General features: G+C 35.5%; 3 protein-coding genes and 2 pseudogenes across 6 annotated transcripts; 4 read left to right on the forward strand and 1 right to left on the reverse strand.

Annotated features, from left to right (window-relative positions):
• The first annotated feature begins 4,573 nt into the window (after positions 1-4,573).
• LOC146910276 (pleiotropic drug resistance protein 1-like) lies at positions 4,574-6,278 on the forward strand (annotated as a pseudogene). The gene is made up of 5 exons (XR_015020249.1): positions 4,574-5,211; positions 5,320-5,408; positions 5,500-5,584; positions 5,700-5,859; positions 6,193-6,278. The product of XR_015020249.1 is annotated as a pleiotropic drug resistance protein 1-like (transcript).
• Positions 6,279-6,348: 70 nt separating this feature from the next.
• Positions 6,349-7,378, forward strand: LOC146910277 (pleiotropic drug resistance protein 1-like). Its single transcript, XM_085729420.1, has 3 exons — positions 6,349-6,420; positions 6,517-6,607; positions 6,691-7,378. Exons 1-3 carry the CDS (start codon positions 6,349-6,351, stop codon positions 7,023-7,025), a joined length of 498 nt encoding a protein of 165 aa, XP_085585546.1. The 3' UTR covers positions 7,026-7,378.
• On the forward strand, positions 7,049-9,121 carry LOC146910278 (pleiotropic drug resistance protein 1 pseudogene; annotated as a pseudogene).
• On the forward strand, positions 9,118-13,058 carry LOC146910279 (pleiotropic drug resistance protein 1-like). Its single transcript, XM_085724837.1, has 12 exons — positions 9,118-9,221; positions 9,425-9,581; positions 9,665-9,769; positions 9,879-10,048; positions 10,259-10,591; positions 10,737-11,027; positions 11,139-11,222; positions 11,367-11,500; positions 11,569-11,796; positions 11,868-12,039; positions 12,230-12,484; positions 12,737-13,058. The coding sequence occupies exons 1-12, from the start codon at positions 9,162-9,164 to the stop codon at positions 13,001-13,003; spliced, it is 2,256 nt and encodes a 751-aa protein (XP_085580963.1). The 5' UTR covers positions 9,118-9,161; the 3' UTR covers positions 13,004-13,058.
• A 275-nt stretch (positions 13,059-13,333) lies between these two features.
• On the reverse strand, positions 13,334-20,236 carry LOC146910280 (putative inactive histone-lysine N-methyltransferase SUVR2). 3 transcript variants are annotated; one of them, XM_085724832.1, is made up of 11 exons: positions 20,075-20,236; positions 19,664-19,877; positions 19,543-19,575; positions 18,914-19,340; positions 18,262-18,437; positions 17,298-18,113; positions 16,881-17,143; positions 15,480-15,546; positions 15,314-15,364; positions 14,962-15,058; positions 13,334-13,906 (listed from the first exon to the last, which is right to left on the reverse strand). In XM_085724832.1, the coding sequence occupies exons 2-11, from the start codon at positions 19,844-19,846 to the stop codon at positions 13,878-13,880; spliced, it is 2,142 nt and encodes a 713-aa protein (XP_085580958.1). In that variant the 5' UTR covers positions 19,847-19,877; positions 20,075-20,236; the 3' UTR covers positions 13,334-13,877. The 3 variants fall into 3 exon arrangements, with proteins under 3 accessions (XP_085580958.1, XP_085580957.1, XP_085580959.1); XM_085724831.1 differs by having other exon boundaries at positions 19,664-19,976; XM_085724833.1 differs by lacking the exon at positions 13,334-13,906 and adding an exon at positions 14,485-14,801 and having other exon boundaries at positions 19,664-19,976.
• Positions 20,237-26,246: the final 6,010 nt, after the last annotated feature.

The following is a 26,246-nucleotide window of genomic DNA, read 5'->3' on the forward strand; positions in this document are numbered from 1 at the left end:
AGCATCAACATCAATCTTGCTACCTGTTCCATAGATACGACATACTTTACCCCACGGCGGCAAGATATTGAAATCTCAGTAATAGAGAAAAGATATATACAATGATTTGAAAGAACCATACTGAAAATAGGATATACTTGTTGAATGAACCCATTTTTTTCCTTGAAATAAGGGTAGAGCTAATCAGTGTTCTTGTCTTAGGTATACTGATTAAGGAAGTCAAAAAATAAAGTTTTAAGTTGAAAATTGTACTTTATAAACTTTTCAATGCAAATACTATTATATTTGATTCTTTAACCGATGCCTCTAGGACACTTATTAGCATTTTCCTTAAAATAAATAAACTATTGTATTGGTCTTTGTACCAAATAAAAAAAATAAAAATAAAAAAAGAACACTGGATTAACATAAGCAGCATCTAAGAAAGTCAACTTAATTGATTACGTATTTTGTTTACTACTATTATCTCTCTCCGGTCCTATTTACAAGAGAAAGTTGACTTTTTAGATACATTGAAGAATGTATGTATTTAGTCAAGAACCTAAACTAAATACATAAATTATTTAATGTATCTAAAAAGTAAATTGTTTCTTTTAAATAGGACCGGAGGGAGTAATATTATTACAGTACTATGATGATCCATTATTTATTTGAGTTGTTTTTCCTTATAGGAAGTTAAAAAATTAATATAAATTAGCGAAAAGACGGGTATGTTTTTTCCTTATATAAAGTTAAAAAATTAATACAAACTAGAAAAAAAACGGGTACGTCCGCTCTTTTAATTGCGCTAACATTTGAAAATTACTAATGGTGTTTTTTTATGAAATTTTGATTTGGATTAAAACTAAAAATATAAATGTTTGTTTCTTTCAAGTTATAATAAACCAAACTAACCATGATTATTTATTATATGACATCAACAATACTCCCTCCGTCCCATATTAGATGACCTAGTTGACTCCGACACACGTACCAATGCATATGTTTTATCTTTGAGATCTTCAATTCTCTACTAAAAAAATTATGAAAATTTAATATTTTAAAAATATTCATCGAGACGAATCCAACAACATCTTACATGATATTATTTATCTTTGTGAATTAGTAGAAAAATATGGTCAAAATATATTAAGTTAATAATGTATATTAAGGGTAACAAAAAAAAGGGAAATGTTAACTTGTGCCCTTAAGGCACAAGTTCAGAAACCAAATATAGAATTAATGTATTGGAATGCGTGCATTAAATTTAATTTTCAATGTTTTAATGAATTGAATACACAAAGTTTAAGAGAATATTTCTTTTTTTGGATTTCCTAACATGTGCCCTAAGGGCACAAGTTAACACTACCCCAAAAAAATAATATAAATTCTTTTTTTAATGACACCAACAACAGTCTTTATTATAGAAAAAGTTGTTTAAGGGTATAATTGGGATAATGAAAGTGTAAGTATAAATATATTCATCTAGTTTGTTACAATTTTTAAATGTTAAAAGAAAAAAAGTGTGTGTGTGTGTGTGTATATATATATATATATTCATATCGTGTTTGTTACATTTTTTTAATATTTAAATTTATTCTTATTTATTTGTTACATGTTTTTTTTTTTAGGAATTATTACATGTGTTATTTGTATTCAAAACTAAGGACATTTTTTAAAACAAAAAAAGTCAACCTAAAAGAGTTGAAAGAAGTTATTTTCTTTATATATAATATAGATATAGATATATACACAAATATATATAACTTAAATTTATTTGAGACCCTCAATTCAAGGATTAAATACTACCAAGAAAATTAGAGACCCAAAGTCCTATCCTCTGTTGCCTTGCCAACCCCGTAACTTCTGCGATTTAAACGGTGTTATGGCTTATGAAAGTTGATATATTTTTTTAAACGTCTAATAGTTGGTAGAATAGTTATCCCTTAATTTTTGAAGTCTTTTATTTGAGAGATAATATATCTTTGTGTGAATTTTTTTGGAAGTTTCAGAGATAGACTTATGTTAAAGGAAAATGGTACAAGGATAAAAAATATGATTTTTTTAGGGATTAAAACCAAAATTTTGAATCTTTATATAGATCATTTACTTAACTAACCTTTTCAAACCGGTTGAGTTGAGTTATTTGTAGGATAGTTCAATTCCTTAGTTCAAACCGGTTTTCAAACCGGTTGAGTTGAGTTATTTGTTGGGTCATTGAGTGAGGGGAGCTCGGGGGACCGTCCACATATTATACAGGCTAGAACAACCGCACAAGGTAGTTCAATTCCTTAGTTCAAACCGGTTTTCAAACCGGTTGAGTTGATCAAACCGGTGATTCCTTAGTTCAAACCGGTTGAGTTGAGTTATTTGTTGGGTCATTGAGTGAGGGTTAGTTCAAACCGGTTTTCAAACCGGTTGAGTTGATCAAACCGGTGATTCCTTAGTTCAAACCTGTAGGATAGTTCAATTCCTTAGTTCAAACCGGTTTTCAAACCGGTTGAGTTGAGTTATTTGTTGGGTCATTGAGTGAGGGGAGCTCGGGGGACCGTCCACATATTATACAGGCTAGAACAACCGCACAAGGTAGTTCAATTCCTTAGTTCAAACCGGTTTTCAAACCGGTTGAGTTGATCAAACCGGTGATTCCTTAGTTCAAACCGGTTGAGTTGAGTTATTTGTTGGGTCATTGAGTGAGGGTTAGTTCAAACCGGTTTTCAAACCGGTTGAGTTGATCAAACCGGTGATTCCTTAGTTCAAACCGGTTGAGTTGAGTTATTTGTTGGGTCATTGAGTGAGGGGAGCTCGAGGGACCGTCCACATATACAGGCTAGAACAACCGCACAAGCAAGCAAGAGAGACACTACTCTCTTACCCAAAACCTTAAGACAATGGGTTTATGGGTCCTCTTACTTATAAGGTGTTCAACCTTTACTCTTTTATCCGATGTGGGACATATAACTCACACTTGCACACAACATTATTCAACCTCCCAATTTTGTTTTTTTAGGGAACCTCCCAATTTTTATACACAGTGTAATTTGAAATTAGTCCATCACAATTAATCTTGCTTGTATACTTTCTAGGTGGTTAAGATAGAAATCACACACTCCAATTGATCTAAAAGTTGTGATTAGTCGACAATGTAAAATATGTTTACACATGCATATAAATTAAATCTATATAAAAACTAGGGAAATGCTAGGGCATATGTTAATGTATTAAACATAGAAATTTGCATTGGAAATTGTGTTAATTTATATCTTAAAAAGTAAAATACTTCATGAGAATTAATTTTTTTCCATAAATACTTGTTAATTTTATAATCTTTAACATGTGATCTAAAGGTACAATTAGAAATTGGTGGGGGCTTCAGTGACTTTGTGTTGGGTTTAGAGGAAAGAGAGTGATGATTGAATGATTAAAATAAATTATTTTGAGAAAATTTACCTTGCACCCTAACATTTATACCTCTACCCATACAAATTATAAAAAATACCAATTTTAACCTTTTTCAAGATTACACCCATCCACCCACCCAACCATGTGTTTCCAGAATGAAAACAGTTAATAACTTTTTCAGAATTGATCCTCATACCATAAAGCTTATACAAATACAATATCTCTATTAATTCAGGTTGTCACAGTAATTCAACAATTATTCTCGATTTTATAGTTGTCTTCTTAATCACAATTCCAACAAATTAATCATTAAGATTATTGTAAAAAAAATATTAATCGTGAAAAGATTATTGTAAAAATAACAGAGGGGAAAAATCGTGAAAAGCTAAGGATTGAGAAATATAGAAATACATAGGGTATGTTCATGTATAATCATAACATAGCCCAAGCGTTAGATCTATTCAATTTAATTTTTAACTAAATATTACAAACTATAACAGATCATTTTCATGATCATAACCTAAAATAACTTGTTTTCTAGACATGAACAAAGGGAGGCACCATTGGAGCCGACATAAAGGAGATTATAGATTAAAATTCCGGTATAGTTTTCTTTTGAAGAATAAATTCCGGTAGTTATAAATTCTGAAAAACTTCCAATTGATTTTCGATGTAGTTATAAATTCTGAAAACTTAGACCATTTTTCGATTCTAGAAACACACTATGGAGGTGGAAGGGTGTGATTTTGAAAAGGTTAAAATCGGCATGTTTGGTCATTTGTAGGGTAGGAGTATAATTGTTGGGGTGTGGGGTAAAATGTTCATTATTTTGATGAGCAACACCCAAAAAACTATCAACAAGTTAACCATGGTCAATTCTTTAAAAAAAAAAAAAAAAGAAATAGCCACGGTCAAACCAATGTCATAAGCAGAAATTTCATTCGCTTTCTAAGCATTAGCTGATCACATGCCATTTATACGGACTAGGATTTACTGTTGTAGTGAGACCCTCGATTCAAGGATTAAATATTACCAAGAAAATTAGAGACCTAAAGCCCTGAGTGTCCTCTATTGCCTTGCCAACTCCGTAACTTCTACGATTTAAATGGCCACCTTTCCTCAAACTGTATGGAATATAAACATATTAACATTAGCTATGTCACTCCAACATGGAAAAAAAAAAAAGAAAAGGGTCATTTTGACTGCAGAAAATAGCACCAACAGAAATAAACTGAAGCAACTTTAGCAAATAGCTAATGATTTTTAATACCATTTTCTTCAAATTTGACTAGTGGTGATGATGGAGGGTGGAGGTAGTTTCAGGATTGGTAGTTCATCAATTTGGAGGAACAGTGATGCAGCTGAGATTTTTTCAAATTCTTTCCACCAAGAAGATGATGAAGAAGCTCTTAAATGGGCTTCAATTCAGAAACTTCCTACTTTTGAACGTTTGAGGAAAGGATTGCTCACTTCACTTCAAGGGGGAACCATCGAGATCGATATAGAGAACCTTGGGATGCAAGAAAGAAGAGATTTACTTCAAAGACTTGTAAGACTTGCTGAAGAGGACAATGAGAAGTTTCTGCTCAAACTTAAGGATCGAATGGATAGGTTCGAATTCAAAAAAAAATTGTTTCTCTTGTAATTTTAAAAGAGATGTGCTGATTTCTATGCTTATCATTCTTTTCTTGTTCATTGGATGAAATCAGAGTTGGAATTGATCTTCCTACGATAGAGGTTCGATTCGAGCGTTTGAATATCAATGCAGAAGCTCGTGTAGGAAGCAGATCTTTGCCTACCTTCACTAACTTCATGGTTAATATAGTAGAGGTAAAGTACTAACTTTTAAAGATAGTACTAACTTGCTATGTGATTTTTTATTGAAGGGGATTCTAACTAAACATTTTGGTTTATTTCTTTTACATTTTAATTTTAAAGGGCCTGCTGAACTCTCTTCATGTACTTCCAAGTAGAAAACAACATCTAAATATTCTCAAGGATGTTAGTGGAATAATAAAGCCTTCAAGGTATCATTAGAAACACTGTTCTATTCACTGATTTCTCTAGGGACTTTTGAACCAATGTAACTTAATTCAATTTGCTTTCTTTTTTCCTCAGAATGACGTTGCTTTTAGGCCCTCCAAGTTCTGGAAAAACGACACTCCTGTTGGCTTTAGCCGGAAAACTTGATCAGAAATTGAAGGTTAGAAAATTAAAAGGAGAAGATAACACCTCTTATCTATGTTTGCTATTCTATCTCAAGTTTCCAATCTTAAATATATAGCTAGAATACTAATATAGTGTGGCTTCATGATCAGGTTTCTGGAAAGGTGACTTATAACGGTCATGAAATGAGTGAGTTTGTCCCCCAAAGAACTGCTGCATATGTGGATCAAAATGATCTTCACATTGGAGAAATGACTGTTAGAGAAACCTTGGCCTTCTCAGCTAGAGTCCAAGGAGTTGGACCTCGTTATGGTTAGTTTCTATACGAGATTTCTTTATGCTTATATTCACTATTGAATACACAAGCTGAAGTATTAAGGCCTTGTTTGGATAACCAGCTAAATTTGTCACTTATAGCATAAACGTTTATTATTGGAAGAAAAAAAAACACTTATCATGTAAGTGCTCTTGTTTTCAAACTGTTTTCATAATAGATGTTTTCAAAAGCTATCCTGGCAAGCTTATGGAAATAAGCTGAAATCAACTTATGGATATGTCATAAGTTGTTTCCATAAACTCTACCAATTCAAACAAGCCCTAAATTAGAAAGTTTTGACCACGTGTAATATTGTTGACATTCTGCAGACTTGCTAGCAGAATTGTCCAGAAGAGAAAAACATGCAAATATCATGCCTGATCCAGATCTTGATGTGTACATGAAAGTAATATAAAAGTTTTTTTATACTCAGTGGATCACTTTATACATTACTGATAATAAAGTGGCAGTCATTTTGATTCATAATGTTCACAGGCTGTAGCAAGTTAGCAACCGAAGGCCAGAAGGAAAATTTGATAACAGATTATGTCCTAAGGGTAAAGTAATACTTACTTTCACGTCTAATGTCACCATAACTACATTTTAGTATTGCGATTTGAAGTCTCTCTTGTTTTTTTGCTATACATTTGTAGGTTTTGGGAATAGAGATATGTGCTGATATTGTTGTGGGAAATGCAATGATAAGAGGTATCTCTGGTGGACAAAAGAAACGCCTTACAACAGGTAAAACTAATCTGATTTCAATCTTAACACGAATTGTTATTAATTAACTCAATAAATTGATTATTAGGACTCTATAAATGTAGGGGAGATGTTGGTTGGACCGACTAAAGCTTTATTCATGGATGAAATATCTACTGGTTTGGATAGCTCCACAACTTTTCAAATTGTTAATTCAATGAAGCAATATGTCCACATTCTCAAAGGAACCGTGGTGATCTCACTCCTGCAGCCGCCACCAGAGACTTACAATCTTTTTGACGACATTATTCTACTCTCTGATAGTCACATTATATACCAAGGTCCCCGGGAACACGTGCTTGAATTTTTCGAATCAATTGGTTTTAAATGTCCAAATAGGAAAGGAGTGGCAAATTTTTTGCAAGAAGTGAGTGTCATTGTGTCTTCTCTCATTTTTTGAAAAAGAAGCTTTTATAATTTATAATGTGTGATGAGAATTTGATTTTTGCGATGAAAATTGTTATGTTATTGGTGACATCATGGAAAGACCAAGAGCAGTACTGGGAACACAAAGATCAACCATTTAGATTTGTCACGGCTGAAGAGTTTTCTGAGGCATTTCAATCATTTCATGTTGGCAGAAGACTTGGTGATGAACTTGGCACTGAATTTGACAAGTCTAAGAGCCACCCAGCTGCTTTGACAACCAAGAAATATGGAGTTGGAAAATGTGAGCTGTTAAAAGCTTGCTCATCAAGAGAATATTTACTTATGAAGCGCAATTCATTTGTCTACATCTTCAAGCTTTGCCAAGTAAGTTTGGAAATTAGACATTTTCATTTGAACATCATGTTCCAAACGCAAGCCATCACAATTTTGCCTTTAGTTGAAAGGCACATCGTCGGGCTGACCCTCTACATATATGTTATGAAGAACTAGTCAATATTCCAAAATCTGTTATAATGTTTTTAGCTAATATTTCGTGTGGTGAACAATGAAGAACACGACAACAATTATGGAACACAATATTCAAATCCATTACTGATGACTTCCCTCTCGTTTTAGCTTTCTATAATGGCAATGATAGCCATGACCATCTTTCTCCGGACTGAGATGCACAGAGATTCAGTGGCTCATGGAGGTATATATGTAGGTGCTTTGTTCTTTGGCTGTATCGTGATCATGTTTATTGGAGTGGCTGAACTTTCCATGGTAGTTTCAAGACTTCCTGTTTTTTACAAGCAAAGGGGATACCTCTTCTTCCCTCCATGGGCATATGCTCTTCCTGCATGGATCCTAAAAATCCCCTTAACTTTTGTGGAAGTGGCTGTTTGGGTATTCCTCACTTACTATGTCATTGGTTTTGATCCATATATTGGAAGGTAAGAGTGATATGTTTTTTTTAAGTCCTAAGTGTACTTGTGAATGTGCTCAGTTTGGATAAACAGTTTAATTAAGCACTTATAGCATAAGCACTTGTATAAGCTATTTCTATAATAAAAGTCAAATTGTTTTGATATAAGTTATTGTTGGAAATTCCGCCTTAATTGCGGTTCGCCCCTAGTAGCCTAAATTGCGACCTTTGGTTAGCTTTCATTGCAGCCTCCAACACCTTCATTGTGTTGGCTTTGAGGGGGTGGATTTAGTTCCACATCGGATAGATAGGACTCTTGAGAAGAGTTTATAAAGAGAAGGCACTCCTCACCTTACAAGCCGGTTTTGTAAGGATGAGTTAAGCCCCAAATTTCAACAGTTATCTTTGAGATCGTATAAACTTTTCATTGGTTTTTATCGAGTGCTTCCATTTCGAAGTTCATGGATTGTTTCCATTTCCTGTCAGGCAATGTCTCATATAAAGAGGTAGGTATTGTGGTAGTGTTTAGACTTGTGAGGAAGGCTTTATAGATGGATGAAAACTGGAAGGCAAACAAAACCTATCATAAATATCGATGATGAATAGTACCGATGCGATGAAAAGTATTGCAAAGTGAACAGTCCGGTTGAATAAACAGTGGCAGCGGATGAACGGTGTTTTCTGATGAACAGTGTTAGTGGTGGATAGTGTTTTTCAGGATCTCAGAGAGGCTGCAATAAAGGTGGAAGAATAAAAGAAGCCGCAATGAAGGAGGAAAAACAAAAGTAACCACAAATATGGTGGCTAAGTTTATGCGGAAGCAAGGCCCCCCAAGATCAACGACTAATGTGTTTATACAGTCTTTTCGAATATACTAAAAATTTCGTTGTTTTCAACACTTCCTGATGATATGCATTTGTCTATATACTTCCTAATGCAGATTTTTGAGACAATACCTTATTCTAGTACTAGTACACCAGATGGCTGCTGCATTGTTCAGATTCATTGCAGCAGTTGGGAGGGACATGACAGTGGCTCTAACACTTGGATCATTTGCACTTGCCATCCTTTTTTCTATGAGCGGTTTTGTCCTATCGAAAGGTATCATTATGGATACAAAACAAATAAACAATCACAGTGCTTGTTTCATTATGTTCAATGCTAAGAGTTCTCTCTTTTCTTTGCTTTATGCTTACAGGTAGTACAAAAAAATGGTGGGTATGGGGATTTTGGATATCACCTATGATGTATGGACAAAATGCCATGGTAATTAATGAGTTCCTTGGGAATAAATGGAAACATGTAAGCTTTGTTTTTTTTTACTATTCTATATCTTAATTTTCTATGACTTCCTTATCATATAAATAATCTAATGTACCACCAAGGTCTAGCGCAAGTGGTTGGTCCATAGTGTGTGCGTTGTAAACACCGAAGTACCGAATTGGATTCTTACTCATCAAAAAATATAAATAATCTGATGATTTTGATATGTTTTCTTATGAAAGGTTCTTCCTAACTCAACCGAATCACTAGGAGTTGAAGTTTTGAAATCTCGCAGTTTCTTTACTGAGACATATTGGTACTGGATATGTGTTGGTGCTTTGATTGGATATACATTACTTTTCAACTTTGGATATATCCTTGCTCTCACCTTCTTGAATCGTGAGTATCTTCACCTTAGATGTATAATTAAACAGATCAGAATACAGTTCATGTACTAATGTACTACAAAATTGATCATGCAGCACTTGGGAGGCATCAAACTGTTATACGACAGGAATCTCAAATCAGAAAAAGAACTGATGTATTGAAGTTCATAAAGGATAGCTTTTCACAACACTCAAATAGATGTACTTTCATCTCATAAATAACTACTGAAAATTTAGTAATGTCTTTATGAGTAATTGTTGATTTCAATTCACATAACGACTTATGAATAACATTGGAGCTGCTTCACAGTGAGAAACGTCGAAAGTAGAAGTGGAAGCATCTCGCCTGGTACTTTATTCTGTAGGCAAGAAATAGTTGGTGTAGAGACAAATCATAGTAGGAAAAGAGGAATGGTTCTTCCATTTGAACCACATTCGATCACCTTTGATGAAGTTTCATATTCTGTAGACATGCCACAGGTAATCTACAAACGTAATAAACAAAGAGTTTAGTTTTGATACACTGTCAGTGTTAAAAGTTTTACACTCTCAACACATCACAGCCATATGTTTGACTTAAGACGTAGTTCTAGTTAAATTCAAACTTTCTAATGATTTGATGGTTATAATTGATCGACAGTGGCATTATTGTGAAGTAAAGTTTATCAAATACTTGAACTGAAATTACAGGAAATGAGAAACCGAGGTGTTATTGAGGATAAGTTAGTTCTTCTGAAGGGTCCTAGCGGAGCTTTCAGACCAGGTGTTCTCACTGCTCTGATGGGCGTCACCGGTGCAGGAAAAACAACTCTGATGGATGTGCTTTCCGGTAGAAAAACTGGTGGATATATTGGTGGGAACATCACAATATCTGGCTATCCAAAGAAGCAAGAAACCTTTGCAAGAATTTCTGGATACTGCGAACAAACTGATATCCATTCTCCTCATGTTACTGTCTACGAATCTTTGCTCTATTCAGCATGGCTCCGATTGTCACCTGACATCAATGCTGAAACCAGAAAGGTTGGCATCAGAATCACTTGATATTTTTCCATCATATTGCATTCATGTACTTGTGTTATTTAGTTACCAATTACCATTCATTGGAATTATTACATTATCAGAAAACATGAGAATAAAAAGGTTTGAAACTGACTAATGCTTTCAGATGTTTATTGAGGAAGTCATGGAACTTGTGGAACTGAAACCGCTACGATACGCATTAGTAGGACTGCCTGGTGTTAGTGGTTTCTCGACAGAGCAGCGCAAAAGGCTAACTGTTGCAGTTGAGTTGGTTGCTAATCCTTCAATAATATTCATGGATGAGCCAACTTCTGGGCTAGATGCAAGGGCTGCGGCTATTGTTATGAGAACAGTTAGAAACACAGTAGACACTGGAAGAACTGTTGTTTGTACCATCCACCAGCCTAGCATTGATATATTTGAATCTTTTGATGAGGTGAAAAACAAAAAATTTAAAACTCAAGAAATTAAAAAAAATAAAAATTGGTTGTTCTCTTCCCATTGCAATTTACCAAGTGTCTAATATCTTTCTCATAATGAAATGCAGCTTTTGCTACTTAAGCAAGGAGGGCAAGAGATATATGTGGGGCCACTTGGACATAATTCTTTCAATTTAATCAATTACTTTCAGGTAGGTAGAAAATATGTATGTATGTATGCAGCATCTATGTGTGCACGTGTGTGTAATTAAAAGTATGGAATATTGATTTCATTTTTTTGTTTCAAATTATTATCTACTTGTTAACATTTCATAATGCACACGCTTGTCTTGAAGGGGATCCAAGGTGTTAGCAAGATTAAAGACGGTTATAATCCAGCAACATGGATGTTGGAAGTCACAACTTCATCTAAAGAAAGGGAATTGGGGATTGATTTTGCAGAGGTGTACAAAAATTCAGAGTTATACAGGTATTTTCACTTGTATGAAATCAAATCAAACTATAGAACTAGAAAATAATCTACTACAACTGTTTCAGGAGAAACAAAGCACTTATCAAAGAATTAAGTACTCCAGCACCAGATTCGAAATATCTTTATTTTGCTTTGCAATACTCGAGATCCTTTTGGACACAATGCAAGGCTTGCTTATGGAAACAACATTGGTCTTATTGGCGCAATCCTGAATATAATGCCATTAGATTTCTGTACTCAACTGCGGTGGCTGTTTTGCTTGGAAGCATGTTTTGGGACCTTGGCTCCAAAATGTAAGATCAAATTGTAAAACTAGAAACTTTTTATGGCTTCAAGTTTGTAAAATTTCATTTCATCATTGCAGTGAAAAAGACCAAGATCTTTTTAATGCCATGGGATTGATGTATGCTGCTGTTATCCTAATTGGTGCCGTGAATAGTAATTCAGTGCAGCCAGTGGTTGGTGTCGAAAGAACGGTCTTTTATAGAGAAAGAGCAGCCGGAATGTACTCAGCTTTTCCATATGCTTTTGCTCAGGCAAGAATCCAAACCAATTTATAAAATACAGTTTCTGATATCATCATAGATGTCTTTAATATCTTAAAGAAAATAACAAAAAATAGTTAATAATTTAATCATTTAGTAATTTCATAGGTTATTAGGAAGATTTAAAACTACTACTTTTTTATTTACTTCATTACGTGTAATTAATTATCTTGCATTGCAGGTTGTAATTAAGCTCCCATATGTTTTTGTACAATCTGTGGTCTATGGCCTTATAGTGTATGCTATGATTGGTTTTGAGTGGACTTTGGTTAAAGTTTTGTGGTGCATATTCTTCATGTATTTCACCTTTCTCTACTTCACCTTCTATGGTATGATGTCTGTGGCCTTGACCCCAAACAACCCCATTTCCATCATAGTTTCCTCTGCATTCTATTCAGTATGGAATCTCTTCTCAGGCTTCGTAGTCCCAAGACCAGTAAGTTTTTGACTTCCTCGAATTCTTGATGCATTTTAATTTCATCATTTTAGTAGTAAGAATCTGACTTTCTAACCTCAAGAGACAGTCAGAGACAGTTGTAAAATAGTAATTAATTAGTGTCATTTTAGTTAATAATAGTTTTCTCTTTCACATTTTTTTATTTTAAATCTAATGCATTTTTAAGCATAGCAATAGTAGCATATAACTAATTTATAGGTCATTTTTTCCCTTGGTGGCTTTGGCTAACAGAGTATTCCAGTGTGGTGGAGGTGGTACAGTTGGGCAAATCCAGTAGCTTGGAGTTTGTATGGATTGGTCGCTTCACAATATGGAGATGTAAAACAAAACATTAAAACCAGTGATGGAAGCCAAACAGTGGAAGGTTTTCTGAGAAATTACTTTGGTTTCAAGTATGATTTTATAGGAGTGGTTGCACTTGTCAATGTTGCATTTCCAATAGCATTTGCTTTGGTCTTTGCCATAGCAATCAAGATGTTTAATTTCCAAAGGCGTTAAGAACATTCAATTTTTACATTTTGTATCCCACAACCATTATTGTATTTTCTTTATTTACCAAATAGTGTCATAGCTCGAGATTATGCTATGCTCGTGCATATTTTCACAAGGGCTTTGTTAGCATGTTTGTCCATTGATCTTGAGCTGACATATGAGACAATTATGCTTTTGTTGATAACATTTTCCCTTACAAAGAATATGTTTAATTCCATATGTTTACAGCGTCAGTGTAGAATTGGAGAGAGAGAGAGAGAGAGAGAGAGAGAGAGAGAGAGAGAGAGAGAGAGAGAGAGAGAGAGAGAGAGTACTTGAATCATCACAAAGATTTAGTTTGTTGATCATAGCAAAATGGACATTTCACATTTTCATATATCAACCAAAAAATACCATAAAAGTTTTCTTTGACAACAGTCTCGTGCATTCAGCAGAGAATAAATTTCGACATGAATGATGCAGTAAAACATCAAAGATTCAGATTTGCTTGTGCCCAAAGGTTATTTTCACTTTTGGGACATGAATGCCTAATAGTTTTTTGGAAACACTTTCTCCAACCCACAACATGAGTTTGGATGCACATATCCGAAAAAACACCAACTTTGTGCTGTCTGGAAGTACACTTCTAGACCATTTATGTTGTCCGGAAACTACACTTCCAGAAACATGTGCAATATTTTAATAGCGACGAGGATGGAAAAATAGCGTCCATAGTTTTCGGAGGGCTGTAGAAATACTATCCAACCTCCTGACAGAACAACAAAAAAAATAAAAAATAAAACAGAAGAGGCTGATTCAGTAGCCTGGGTCTTGTTGGTCATTACTAATCGGCAACATGGATCTCTGACAGCAAATTTGTTTAGCAGAGAATGCCTATCTATCACCCAGCAATTGACGATCTGATGCTTCCTGCATTATGAGGGTAAACGAATTAACAACATTGTAATGCAAGCAGGAAACTTATTTTGTGTGCAACGTAACGTGATTAAGTGTCATGGAATAGAGCACGACAGATGTGACTCGGTGATGACTAAACCGTAAGCACAAGATTGTGAGTTTGTAACAAGCAGAGAACAAAATCAAGAGTCTTCCACTGTTAATTGAGCCTCGTTAATGCCTGGCATCTTGGCATTCAAGCGAAATCAACTATGCGATAAAAAAAAAATCCAGACGATGAGTGATATGTGTGCAAAGTACAAAAGAAAAACTAGTTAACTTACAATATCTACGAGAAAGCATGCAATTGAGGGAGCATTTGGGTAAACAGCTTAGTTAAGCACTTATATTCAATGAAAGTTTGTTGTAAAAGTGTTTACGTATAAATCATTTCTGCAATTGAAAAGGGGATGAAGCAAAACTCTGCATTAGCTGTGTAAGCTGCTTGTATAAGTTATTTTTGGAGCTGATGAAAATAAGTTGAAAACAGTTTATGGACATATGCATATGTTATAATAAAACCAGGTAAGATCTTCCAAATACCCAGTAAATGTAAAACCTCAAGTTCGGTATGAGCAAAGCCTTTTAAACTAGCAATTAAGTCAATGGTATGAAGAGTTTATCTAGTGTAGAGCACGGTAAGACAATCAAAGATAGCCTGTAATTAACAATTACAAGTTTACAACTACCATGTGATTTTTTTGAATTAATTCAACATTTTTACAAATTATTGTTGTGATTTCAAAATTTCGCTATTAATCAGGTATTGATATGCTAAAGAAGAATAGCTGCTAAGTGCTGACTAACATAATCATGGACCAATTTGGAAGTGGATGCAGTATATCTCATAAGCATGAACCAAGGGAATCTGAAACCCAAAATTCAAAATCCAAAACAAATTTTTAAACAACATAGAGAATGACACAGTGTAGGAAGTGAATAATCTTAAAAGGTAACAGGTCATATCTTTAATGTTGAAAGTAAAACAAACTTATGGACATTACATACAAATGGAAGATTAAACTTACTATTTGAGCGCTTCATATTCCTGCAGAATTTACTGCCGCATTTGCACCGAAACAGCTCCACAGACTGATCATCGTCATCAAAATCGATACCATAATCCTGCAAAAACACTATGCACATAAGCTTTCCTAGAGACGAAAAATCAAGTCCTGCATATGTAAACAATCCAAAGAAAGTGAATTACACAAAAATGAGAAGCAATGAAGATGTCCACTGACAGATGGCCGGCCAAGAGCCAACTAACCATTATACATGGCATTTTTCAATTCAGTAGCCAAGTACCAAATAAAAAGCTTTATATCAATCATGATTCACTAAATACACCAAACATATTACAGAACCAAATCGACATACCCAGGTCAACTCTTCCTGTGCTGCGATTTTTCTGGATGTGAAGAAGGCAAACTGCATGTTTCAACATTCAAAGACATCAGTTAGCAAGGTTTCTAAAGGGTCAACCTACACAACAAAGGTAATTATAAATGACAACTTGAATTTTGAGAATTTGCCAACTTCTCACATGATAATAGTGATGAGATGGACCCTCAACTTCAACCGGGATCTCAATCAAGTTTGCATCTAAACATCTGCCATAACGGGATAGAATTACTGAGAATCTTCTAATTTACAATTGCAAATTATGATTTAAGTGTCTGCCTGGCCACCCAGAAATACAGTAAACAGTAAAATAAGCATATTGTCAATAGCATGCAAATGGAACGAACCTTGGTCTACAGAAATGCTGCCACTAATTTCCCAATCTGTCCATTATTAAACTGAACCACTTTCACCCTAATTATGCTTCATATTTTATGTTAGGTACTTTTTGTCTGGGCAATTTAAAAACAACACTCTTGGAATTTGGTTTGGCCTAACTCAACTACACAAAACCAAAAGCCTTATTCAAAAATTAAAAACCAAGTACAGTTACGTCTAGCCCCCCGAGTATACTTACCGATTCCATGTTCCCCCGATTTTATCAGTTTCAGGCTTTCATCTAATCAGTCAACACTAGAATAGTGAACATCTTCCACTTTCTCAAAATAAATTATTCATCTTATCACACACACACACACACACACACACACACACACACACACACACACACACACACATATATATATATATATATATATATCAAAATTATTTTCCCTGGAATGATTCCCTCCCTCCTTATCACACAGCTTGTTTAAGTTGAATCGTTTCTGGCCTGACATTTTGTCTTCTTACATTAGGCATGAGTTTATTCTATGAAAACAATTAGAAATTGGAACTTTTTTTCCTTATTCATAATCTACTCCTGCCGGTATGTCAAAACAAGCAAAGTGTGTGAAGAACAGAACAATTGTTAAAAACTTGTAATGACGAACCCAATACATACCATAGAAATGACAGAGGTTCACACCACAAGGACACCGTGGAAAAATTTAGTTATAAGACGAGTTTCACTCCATGGTTGAAAAGGTTGACAAGTCACTTGCTTACACAATATTGAACCCAAAGTATTCAAATCTTTACAAGTTATTCTCTAAAATGATTGAGTTGTTCTTTGCTCAGTTTGATATTTGACAAGTCACTTGCTTACACAATATTGAACCCAAAGTATTCAAATCTTTACAAGTTATTCTCTAAAATGATTGAGTTGTTCTTTGCTCAGTTTGATATTTTGACATGGTGGTCACTTGTTTGAGTTGAAATTAATTATAAGGTTGATGAACTAAACCGGGAAGCAAAATGCGTTGTACTATTCTAAGATCATTAATCAGAAGAAAACACTGATGCAAACGCAATCAACATCAACAAGACTAAATTGCTAAGGATTCATTCATTTTATTAAAAAAAAAAAATCAATAATCCAAGTAATTACTTTTCAAAAAATAATCACAAAAAACTTCTGTTAAAACATGAGAAATTGTAATACCTGTGATTAATAAACCTAGCAGCATTTCCATATGATGCCGCATATAAGCAAAGAGCTTGGTTATCCTTTACAACTCCCGAGTCCCATTCTGCATCCAATAAAATTGGGAACGTATGTTTCCCATTTTTGGGATATTTCAAGTTCCTCTCATGCAACTCTTCGACGGTTAAAATTTCTCCAACAAACTCGCATACAAATGCACCTTTTGGAAGATCCTCTAAGGTACGAAGACCCCACCCTTTTCCGTTTGAAGTTAAAAACACCTGAGTAGCACGTAATCATTAGAGCAAAGATGTCTAAATATGTTAAGGGAAATGTGTTTAAGAACAGAAAGAAACCCATAGTGTCGCCTCAATGACATCAACATCGAAAAATATATATTTGTTTACAAGTAGTGAAGATTACTCAAACAATCACCTGCAAGTTGCAAGTTATTCCACGTTGGACAATCCGATTGCCACAATGTTTCCCACAACCACATTTGCTCCAGCACTCTTTAATAAACTTCCTCTTCAAGTGTCCTTTACATGGTTCTAAACAACCATCATTCTTTGATATTTCAAGTGGGCATTCTGTACAATAGGAATGATTTTGTGGATCACGGCTGATGGCAATACACTCTTCCACGAACTCTTCCTTTAGTACACCTTGTGCAGTGTAGGCAAAATCCCCTCCAGTTTTATTTGCACAAGAACATGGTTTAGATGATAAGACACAATTGCCCATACAGGTAGAACAACAATCTTCACTCCCAATACGAGATAGAGACATATTAACATATGCATCTCGGAACACCAAGTTTCGGGGTATGTAGTGGAACGGAGGTGGGATATCATTATTAGAATCATTCACCCATGAAATTTTCACTTTTTCTTCTCCCTTTGTTAGGTCATTGGTAGCACAAACAGCCCTTGTATCATCAATTGTATGATGATGGTTTGGAGCATTCATTACATTGCAGGAATTTTGAGGCATAGGTTCCCCTGACTCCTTCCCACCACCATTTTCTGATAAATCATTCATTACATCCTTGGAAACTAGTACAGCATCATTTGGACCACTTGGGCAGTGTGAAGAAACGAGAGCTTGAGGTGCGACCGAGGCAGAAGAAGACTTGACAGAGATTGATCCATTTGCAACAGAAGAATCTTTATTTCCTCCGTCAATTAGTGTGCCATTTGCCTCGGATTCTTTTGAAAGGCCAACTGTTGGCGTTATCTTTACAGATGCTTCCTGCAAAGTATTATTCAAATCAGTTCCAAATTCCACCAAGCAGACACACATATATCTCAACATTGTCAGTTTTTAGACTTGGATCATGACTAGGCAAAAAAATATCCGGTCCCCAAAGAACTGAGGTGCAGCTTAGAGAAAATGTTACCTCTCCCGTAGACGATGAGGCTAGCTCGGCATTAAAAGGCACTTCTACATTTGAGGAAGGAAGAATATCTTCACCTTCAACATTTTCGTTTCTGTATGGTGATGCCACAGTGTTGTTGCCATCTTGCTCTCCGGCTGTATCATTCTTCGTTGAAGAATCTGGAACACTTGATGGTTCTTTTGAAGGAAAATAAATCAAAAGAAAACTGATCAAACAATCATTAATACAGAAATGTATGCAGAGTCCACAATAGAATGTGTAGAAGAAAGATAAATGGCACAAAGGTAACATTTTTTTTTGTAGATCACAATAAAAAGACCATTTCTGGTGTAACAGAAAACAGAAACTGTCTTAAAAAGAGCTTTCTGGAAATGCAGAAGTAGTACAATATGCAAGTGGAGAATTGCATATAACATAAGCCAAGGAATCACATGGTGGGATGCCATCAAATGCCGGAATTTAAAGGGCAAAAAATCAATCAGGTTCATCGCAACTATAACTAATTCAAAGTCGAGCCAAAATTTGAACCAGCAATATACAATACTTATTATTGGATTTAACATAAGTAAACTTTGACATGTCGATATTACACCAAACGCTAAAAACCGTGAAAAGGAAAAAACTTCTTTTGAAGGCATGGTCAGTTAATTACCAGGAAGAATAATTGAAAGTGGGACGTAATCATATTCCACTTCATCAACAGGCTCATCCTTGGGGGTGATAAAAGGGTAAGCATGAGGCGTTTTGCTTTTTGACAACAGAGAGGCTCCTGGTTCAACAGCCGGTTCTCTAAACGCGACTGCAGGTTGAGTTCTGTCAGATATAGATCTTCTCCCTCTTAGAGGTTCTTCAGGTGATGCAGGCTTCTTTCCCTTGTCAACAACGGCATTTCCATTGGATAGCAGTCTGGAACTACTTTCGGGTACTGTACCAGGTTCTGGTTTCGGTGTTTTCAATGCAAAGGCAGCTGTACTTGAGCCACCGCTGTTCAGAAGGCGCCCGTCTTGGCCTCTTAATTTCAACCTCTTCAAAGGCCTCACTCGCTCTTCTGGACGAGCTTCCTCATCCACCTCCCCTTCCTATATGTTTGAAAAACCCTAACACATTTCAGCAGCCATAGAATTAACAGTAACAAAGAAACACAGACAAACTCAACATTATATAATTCTCCATCCGGTCTCAAATATAAGAAAAGATTCTTTTTTTCAGTTTCATTGAATAACTAATGTATGATGTATAGACCGGAGGGAATAACAATTAACAAGTTTTGCGAACGTCAACCTTGTTTTTCTTTTCCTGCTCCGGCTCCAACGCCTGTTAAATGATATAAAACAGTGAATAAACAAACAAAACCAGATACATAACATGTGAATGCAAGAGATAGTATAGTATAATTATAAACCTGATTATCATCTTCGTCGAAAATAGCATCAGCAAGAGCCCGATAATTCTCTTCTTCAATAAGTTCCCAGTTTTTATCATACAATTTAAGCAGTTTCTTCAACACAGGTTTGACTTTGTGTTCCTCAATCCCAAGGCACGACATTGCACGGAACGCAGCTACAACTTTGGGATTGGGTGCCATTGTTGATGAGACAGACAATAGTTAATTTACCCTAACCAACAAACAATGTTTCAATTATTACACGAAAACCGAGGACAGAAACTGAGGTTGTTGATTTTGAAGAGTGGTGGATCATGCAAACAATTGAAACCTAGAAATGAACAAAAACGTAAATTAATCGGTGAAGAAAGTAATTGAAAAAAAGACAAAATTGAAGTCAAAGCAAGAAACGGTGCATAAAGAACGAACCTTGGAGAGTCGAAGAGCGTGGCAATGTGGTCAAGAATCTTGAGGGTTTTGAGTGACGAAAATTGCCTGCATATTTTTTTTATTTTTATTTTTTTTTTTTGTGAGAAAAGGGAATGGAGGGAATGAGTTTTTGAGAGTGAAGAGAGAGTGTTATGTTAGGTTAGTTTGATTTTACCTGTGTTGTGTTTATTGACTGTGTGATTGGTTCACATTCACTCACGGATTCACTTGTGTGAAGTGAGTGATTACGATATAGCTTTTGCTGTTCATTTTTACAGAGCCAAACACTGTGAACAGTGTGAAAGTACGCTTTTTGACAGTGATAATTGATGTTTACTTCCAACGGAAGCGCGTTTCCTCACGCGGCCCGAATTCTTATTTACTGGACAAATTCCAGCCCGGCCCAAACCATTCAACCAAATGCAAACCATACGCTTTTTCTAGTTACTCCAACAAATCAAACTCTATCAAAATTCTTCAAAGTTAAGCAACTAATCAATCAAATAACAAATAAGTGTTCAAAATCTCTAAGCCTACGCATTGTGATTTTTATATGTTAGACTTTTTTTTAATTGCTCGTTGTGTGTTAGGGATTTTTATTATGAAATTGATGGTTGTTTGGATAGTTGTTGATCAATTATACTAGATTAGGGATTAGTGTGATGTTGGTAGTTTAAGAAATAAAATAACACAGTGGGTATTGTATGTATATTATGTGCTCTAAATGTTTGATGAAATGTTTCAAATTTCTGTCGATTGTTGTGTAGATATGGCTAACGAAGTTGGTAGTCTCATACTCAGTAGGTCTACCAAGCACAACTTCGTACGCAAAGCGAATGCTGCAGCTAATCATGCCCTAAACAGAACCAACTTAGGCATATGACTAAGAACGGTGGTAGATCAGGTACCTCATAAGTGGTTGACCATACACTTGTTGTGCATAAGACGAGTCTGAAGTAGCGATAAACGTCACTAGAAAGGGGATTTGAAATGTGACCTTTTTTAAATTTAATCCTGAAACTTTAACAAGTTTATATACTCAAGAACTTTCTTGCTAAAGGTAAGACAAATGCAAGATTATATATTTTTTATATTAAGCAATTGTTATATCAAGGACCATGTTATTCTAGATTAAACAAAGTTTATAAGCGACTTTTAACTATGACAAGAATGTTATGGATTAAACAAAGATTAGGTATTTAAGGAGTTATAATAAGGACCAACATGTTTTGAAGAATAATTATATAATATAAGCAAAATGCAAAACAATATTGTAGATTAATTTAGTGTAAAATGTCTTGTATATTAAGCAATTGTTTTATCAAGGACTAAAAAGTTCTGGATGCAGTTGTATGATAAAATTAAAATTATTTTAGGAGCAGAGAACTCTGGATTAATTTAGTTGTGTTTTAATTAGGACCAAAGTGTTATGGATAGATTAATAATAGTTATAATCGTGATAATGTGTATGTGCATAGTGTAACGTACATAATAAGAGAGAATGAAGATAGAGTAACACAAGAGATTTAACTTGGTTCACCAAAGCTAGCTACTTCCAATCCCCACACTTTGTGTGAGATTGTCCATTATAGTATCTAACTATTAGAAACTTTTGAATAGCATTATAAGTTCTTGATCACACTAGATCAGTCTGTTACACTTTGTGCTGTCAACCTCAACAAACTTCTACAATTTTTTGCTTTCGCACAAGATAGGTTGGTATAACTATTTCTCAAGCTATTGTTACAGATTAACTTGAGAATAAGATACACTTTGTATGGTGAGATAGGTTTGGATTAAAGAAATTTCTCAACACATGTTTGAGATTTTAATAAACAAGTTCGAATGAGTATGATCCAAATTATTTAGTGAGAGAGCTTGGAATTTGTCTGTATGTGAAGAGTGTGTATGTAATTATGATTTTCACTTGTAAGAATGCTTGCTTTTCTCCTTCAAGTATTCTAGTATTTATAGACGAGGAGCTATTTGGTGGCCAAGTAGAAAAATAGAGCGGTAGGAAACATTTTTCATATGTTCTTAGGCCCCTATTTGATTTCTCTTTTCTTCTAAAAATAAAGTGTTTTTTGCCCATAATATTATCAGAACGTTCTCGATGTCCAACTTGCTTTATGCATCCATGTGAAAGGCATCCAATTGTAATGAGTTATTGATAGTTGTATAGAAGTGACATGCCTATGTCATTCTTTTGATGTCATGTTTAATTCTCATGTGTTTAAAGCCTTTATAAGATATTTTGCTGAATGGACTTTGTTTCTTTTCCTTAATGGATCGAAAACAATCATTAAGGCCCAAAACATTTTGATAGAAAATTAGCAAGTGTACTAATTAATATCGAAGTAATAAAATAATTCGTATCCACAGGGACTGTTTTGATTTCGACTAAACAATAATGCTATTGTTAAGATGTGTAAATATGGGGTTGCCCTAGGCAGTCGGGTTGATTTCAATGATAATTTGAAATAACAAAGTAAATAAGTTTGGTTTAAAATCAATTTAGAAAGATGACTAGGTCATTCGATTCATCTGTATTTCACTTACTAGCAACCTGATCCTTATGTTTTACGAATATTACAAAGTAAACGACAAATTAACACATTAACTTAGGTCAATCCCTTGATCCTAAGTTCGCTTATCTAATCATAATTCCCTAATTCCTTAGGTGAACCTACAATCATCAAAGGCTATTGAGTCCGTTAATTCAACTATCACAATCTAACAACTTTCCATCCCTAGATCATCCGTTAGATTGAACAATATAACTATGTCCGAGTTTCAAGCTATTATCAGTAGTCAAGTAAACCCTAGGATCGATTATATAGTGTCAATATCATAAAAGCATTAAGAACAAGTTATATTGAATAAACTAGATTAATATTCATAAAACGACAAGAGTTTCAGGTTACATCAGTGAAGCTAATACAGAATCATCTCAAGACCTAGTCACAATAGATCTAGCTACTCATGGCTTAAGCACAAATAACTAAATACAAAAGAGAATTCATTACATGTAAATGATGACCGGCTATGAGTTTTGGTGGGATTCCACCGTTTGCTCAGTGATCCAGCTCCAAAAGTGTGATTTCTTCCCAAAAATTTCGAACCCCTTCCACATAAAACAACTTGGCTTTTATAATTTCAGTTCTGGGTTCGCCAAAATCGGAGCCCGATGTGTAAAATCGGAGCCCGATTTTTCATTAAAAGTCAAATTAATGTCACACGCTCCTTCAAATCGGAGCCCGATAATAAAGAATCGGAGCCCGATTTTTTACGTAGCTGCAGCTTCCCATCAGGTCATGAAATCGGGCTACGATGCTCTGAAATCGGAGTACGATTTCAGGCTTCCTTCAAGTATGAATTCTGCTCTTTGTAGCCTTTATCTTGTGCCAACAACACCTGAACTCCATTGGAATTACAAAAAAAATGCTCTAAAAGTAAGGTGTGACCTAGTGTCATCACAACCCCAAACTTGCATCATTACTTGTCCTCAAGGAATAAACTTTAAAAATGAAATTTAACAGTAACATAGCATTTACCTCACCAATGGCAGTGTCAAAAGTTCATCTTCTTGTTAGCAATTAGAGGGCTAACATGCTTGCCAATCATCATCCCACAACTTCACGCAACAATTTGAATACAGGGTGCACACAGTCGACATGCCAATACTATATTGCCAAAATTTGAAAACCTTCTAAACATCAATCAAAGTTGCATCACATTTCACACTTTTAAGGACTTTCAAGGTGTAACGGGGCCATGGTTAAACAAGGTGGGATAATTTGGGAAGTAGGTTAAAATTTAAAACTTTGGAGTTATGCTACTTCTTGAAAGAAAACAACCCATAAATTGGAACCACATAAACATTTGGGAATTTAGAGAACACCATGAAGCTCTTAGATCACTTATAATTACAAAGTCTCTATTTTTTATATAATATATTTTTTTTTTTTGTAAGTTGATTTTTTCTGTACTTCAACTTGATTTTCATTCATATTTTTTTTTTTTTTTTTAGAGAGACATAATGATCTTCCAAAAGAGTATAAAATTTTGTTCTCTAAACCCCCTACCCCAAACTTAGAAAGTTGCTATCCCATGAGCAACCCCAAACTTATATTTTTACCAACATATAACAGTGCATAACTCCAACAAGAAACGGGTTCAACATCCTAAGGCTCTAGGCATATAACATGGTTTGTCACCGAAACAAAGGGGTCTAACCTATTGGCTCAAAGTTGGCTTAAAAATGGAAAAATTCAATTCAAAGGGTAGGCTTCAAAGGCTCAAGGTACAAGCACTTTGCCTTAGTGTGTTATGAGATGCAACCAATTGACATAAAGAAAGTCCGCAAATCCTAGAAATAGCATAGCATGGAACACTCATATTTGTGAAAATTGAAAAATAAGTATTTGGCTTATGAACTTACAAGTTGAGGTTTATGGAAGTTGTGACCATTTACACTGCCGTACACTTCACCGTTGACACTTGTGCAAGCTCTACCTCCTTTGAACCTTTGACACCCCATTGAGGAATCACATGCTACAAAACTGGTAAACTTCAAAATTAAGGAAAATTCATCATTAACAAATTCCGATGCAATTACAAACATGGGAAGACTAACATCAAGACACTAGCAGCAATCACACATGAGTTTTTTTTTTTTATTATGCAGAGTACTGAATCGAAAACAAAAATAAAGACTACACTACTGAAATTACAAGTGAGCATCACTCGTCATGCTGCCCGGGGTCTTCACCCTGAGGGAAAAAATCTGACTGTGAAGGGACATCCGCCAAGTCAATCTCAATGTCCATGTTTTCACCAAAATCGTAGTCTTCCTCTATGTCCTTTCCCCTCTGTGCAGCTCTCTCCCTAGTCGCCTGAAAGTAATTCTGCATGTTTGTACGAGAACCAAACCTCTCAAAAGAATGCCCCGGCTTCCTCTTGTACTGAATCTGCATAGCTGCAAACTGCTCTGAAAAACGCGGAGGCTCAATTAAAAGCTGTGAAGACGCTTCATCCATCCAATTGGCAGAGGTGTAGATGTATTCGGCCAATGCCGGGTGCATAGGTGGATACTCGTCCTGAGGTGGTGCCTGGTGCTGCTGGTGAGGCGCCTCCGGTTGTGGTTGATGTTGCTGATGCTGATGCGCTGCTAGTGGTGGTACTCTTGCAGCCTTCTTCTCCAACCTTGCCATTGTCGACTCGGTGATGGGCACTTGAGACTTTAGAAGCACATCTCCCGGTTCCGGTAGCACTCCCGCATTGTGACACAACAGATTAATCAAACAAGAATGGCCCAGAGCAGTATTTTTATGGATCATTTCATAAATGTTATACGCCATCAACTTCCCGACATCCATCTGTTCCTGCTCAGAGAATAAAACCAATAGAATAAAAGCACGGGCCAGAATCATTTCAGCAGCAGCGGAAGTACTCGCAATAGTTGATAGAATGAACGATGCCCACGCCCTCGGAATCGGAAGCAAATCGGCAGTATCAAGCCTCTGAGGGTTGTTCGTCGGGTGTTTCCTTATCCAACCTTTTCCTTCTTTCATCAGCCCTATGAGTAGCTCATCCCACGCCTCTTGTCCCCGAGGCCAATTCCCGGATGTCCTTCTCCTTTCAACATCACAAACAGTCGGTACAGGTAGTCCCAAAGCACGGTTTATCGCACGGGGACTAAAGTCAACATTCTTCCCTCGCACTTGAGATACATAGCTTCCCTCTTTTTCACAGACAGCATTTGCAAAGTACTCCATTGCGATTGACTTGTTGCTTGTCTTGCCCACCATAGCATTCAAATTTTCCCATCCTTTCTCTCGCAATGTCCTCTCAAAGGTGTTGTACCCAGTCAGTTTAGTGAGATCAAAAGCACGCTCACCGGTGAACTCCAATTCCTGAATGACCTTGAATCTTTCCTCAGCCTTTTCATCTTTGAATCTCCGATACGAGGGCGGTTGGGTTTGCGGTGTTTGAGTTGGGTTTTGATTGGGTGGTGGAGGGTTTGATGAGGATGCTTTGGTTTGGTTTCGGGTACGTTTACGTGGTTGTACTTCGGTGTTGTCGGATGTTCTAGCCATTTGAGCGGTTTGGGTGGAGAATGTTGTTGGTATAGAATGTGTTTGATGAAATGGGTCTAAGAAAGTGTGTGAAC

The sequence above is a fragment of the Medicago sativa genome, chromosome 7 (genome assembly GCF_051527215.1).
Source record: "Medicago sativa cultivar Bolivia chromosome 7, Bolivia_mono, whole genome shotgun sequence".
NCBI classification, from domain to species: Eukaryota; Viridiplantae; Streptophyta; class Magnoliopsida; order Fabales; family Fabaceae; genus Medicago; species Medicago sativa.

Excerpts from the sequence above, each read along its gene's own strand:
- LOC146910277 (XM_085729420.1), top strand. The coding sequence starts at position 6,349 with ATGTTCACAGGCTGTAGCAAGTTAGCAACCGAAGGCCAGAAGGAAAAT. Across the intron at positions 6,421-6,516 it reads TAACAGATTATGTCCTAAGG|GTTTTGGGAATAGAGATATG; the intron begins GTAAAGTAATAC and ends ATACATTTGTAG. Across the intron at positions 6,608-6,690 it reads AAAGAAACGCCTTACAACAG|GGGAGATGTTGGTTGGACCG; the intron begins GTAAAACTAATC and ends CTATAAATGTAG.
- LOC146910279 (XM_085724837.1), top strand. The coding sequence starts at position 9,162 with ATGATGTATGGACAAAATGCCATGGTAATTAATGAGTTCCTTGGGAAT. Across the intron at positions 9,222-9,424 it reads TTGGGAATAAATGGAAACAT|GTTCTTCCTAACTCAACCGA; the intron begins GTAAGCTTTGTT and ends TTCTTATGAAAG. Across the intron at positions 9,770-9,878 it reads TTCACAACACTCAAATAGAT|TGAGAAACGTCGAAAGTAGA; the intron begins GTACTTTCATCT and ends GCTGCTTCACAG.
- LOC146910280 (XM_085724832.1), bottom strand. The coding sequence starts at position 19,846 with ATGGCACCCAATCCCAAAGTTGTAGCTGCGTTCCGTGCAATGTCGTGC. Across the intron at positions 18,438-18,913 it reads ACTTTCAATTATTCTTCCTG|AACCATCAAGTGTTCCAGAT; the intron begins GTAATTAACTGA and ends TTCCTTCAAAAG. Across the intron at positions 15,547-16,880 it reads GCTAGGTTTATTAATCACAG|ATGTTTAGATGCAAACTTGA; the intron begins GTATTACAATTT and ends CCGTTATGGCAG.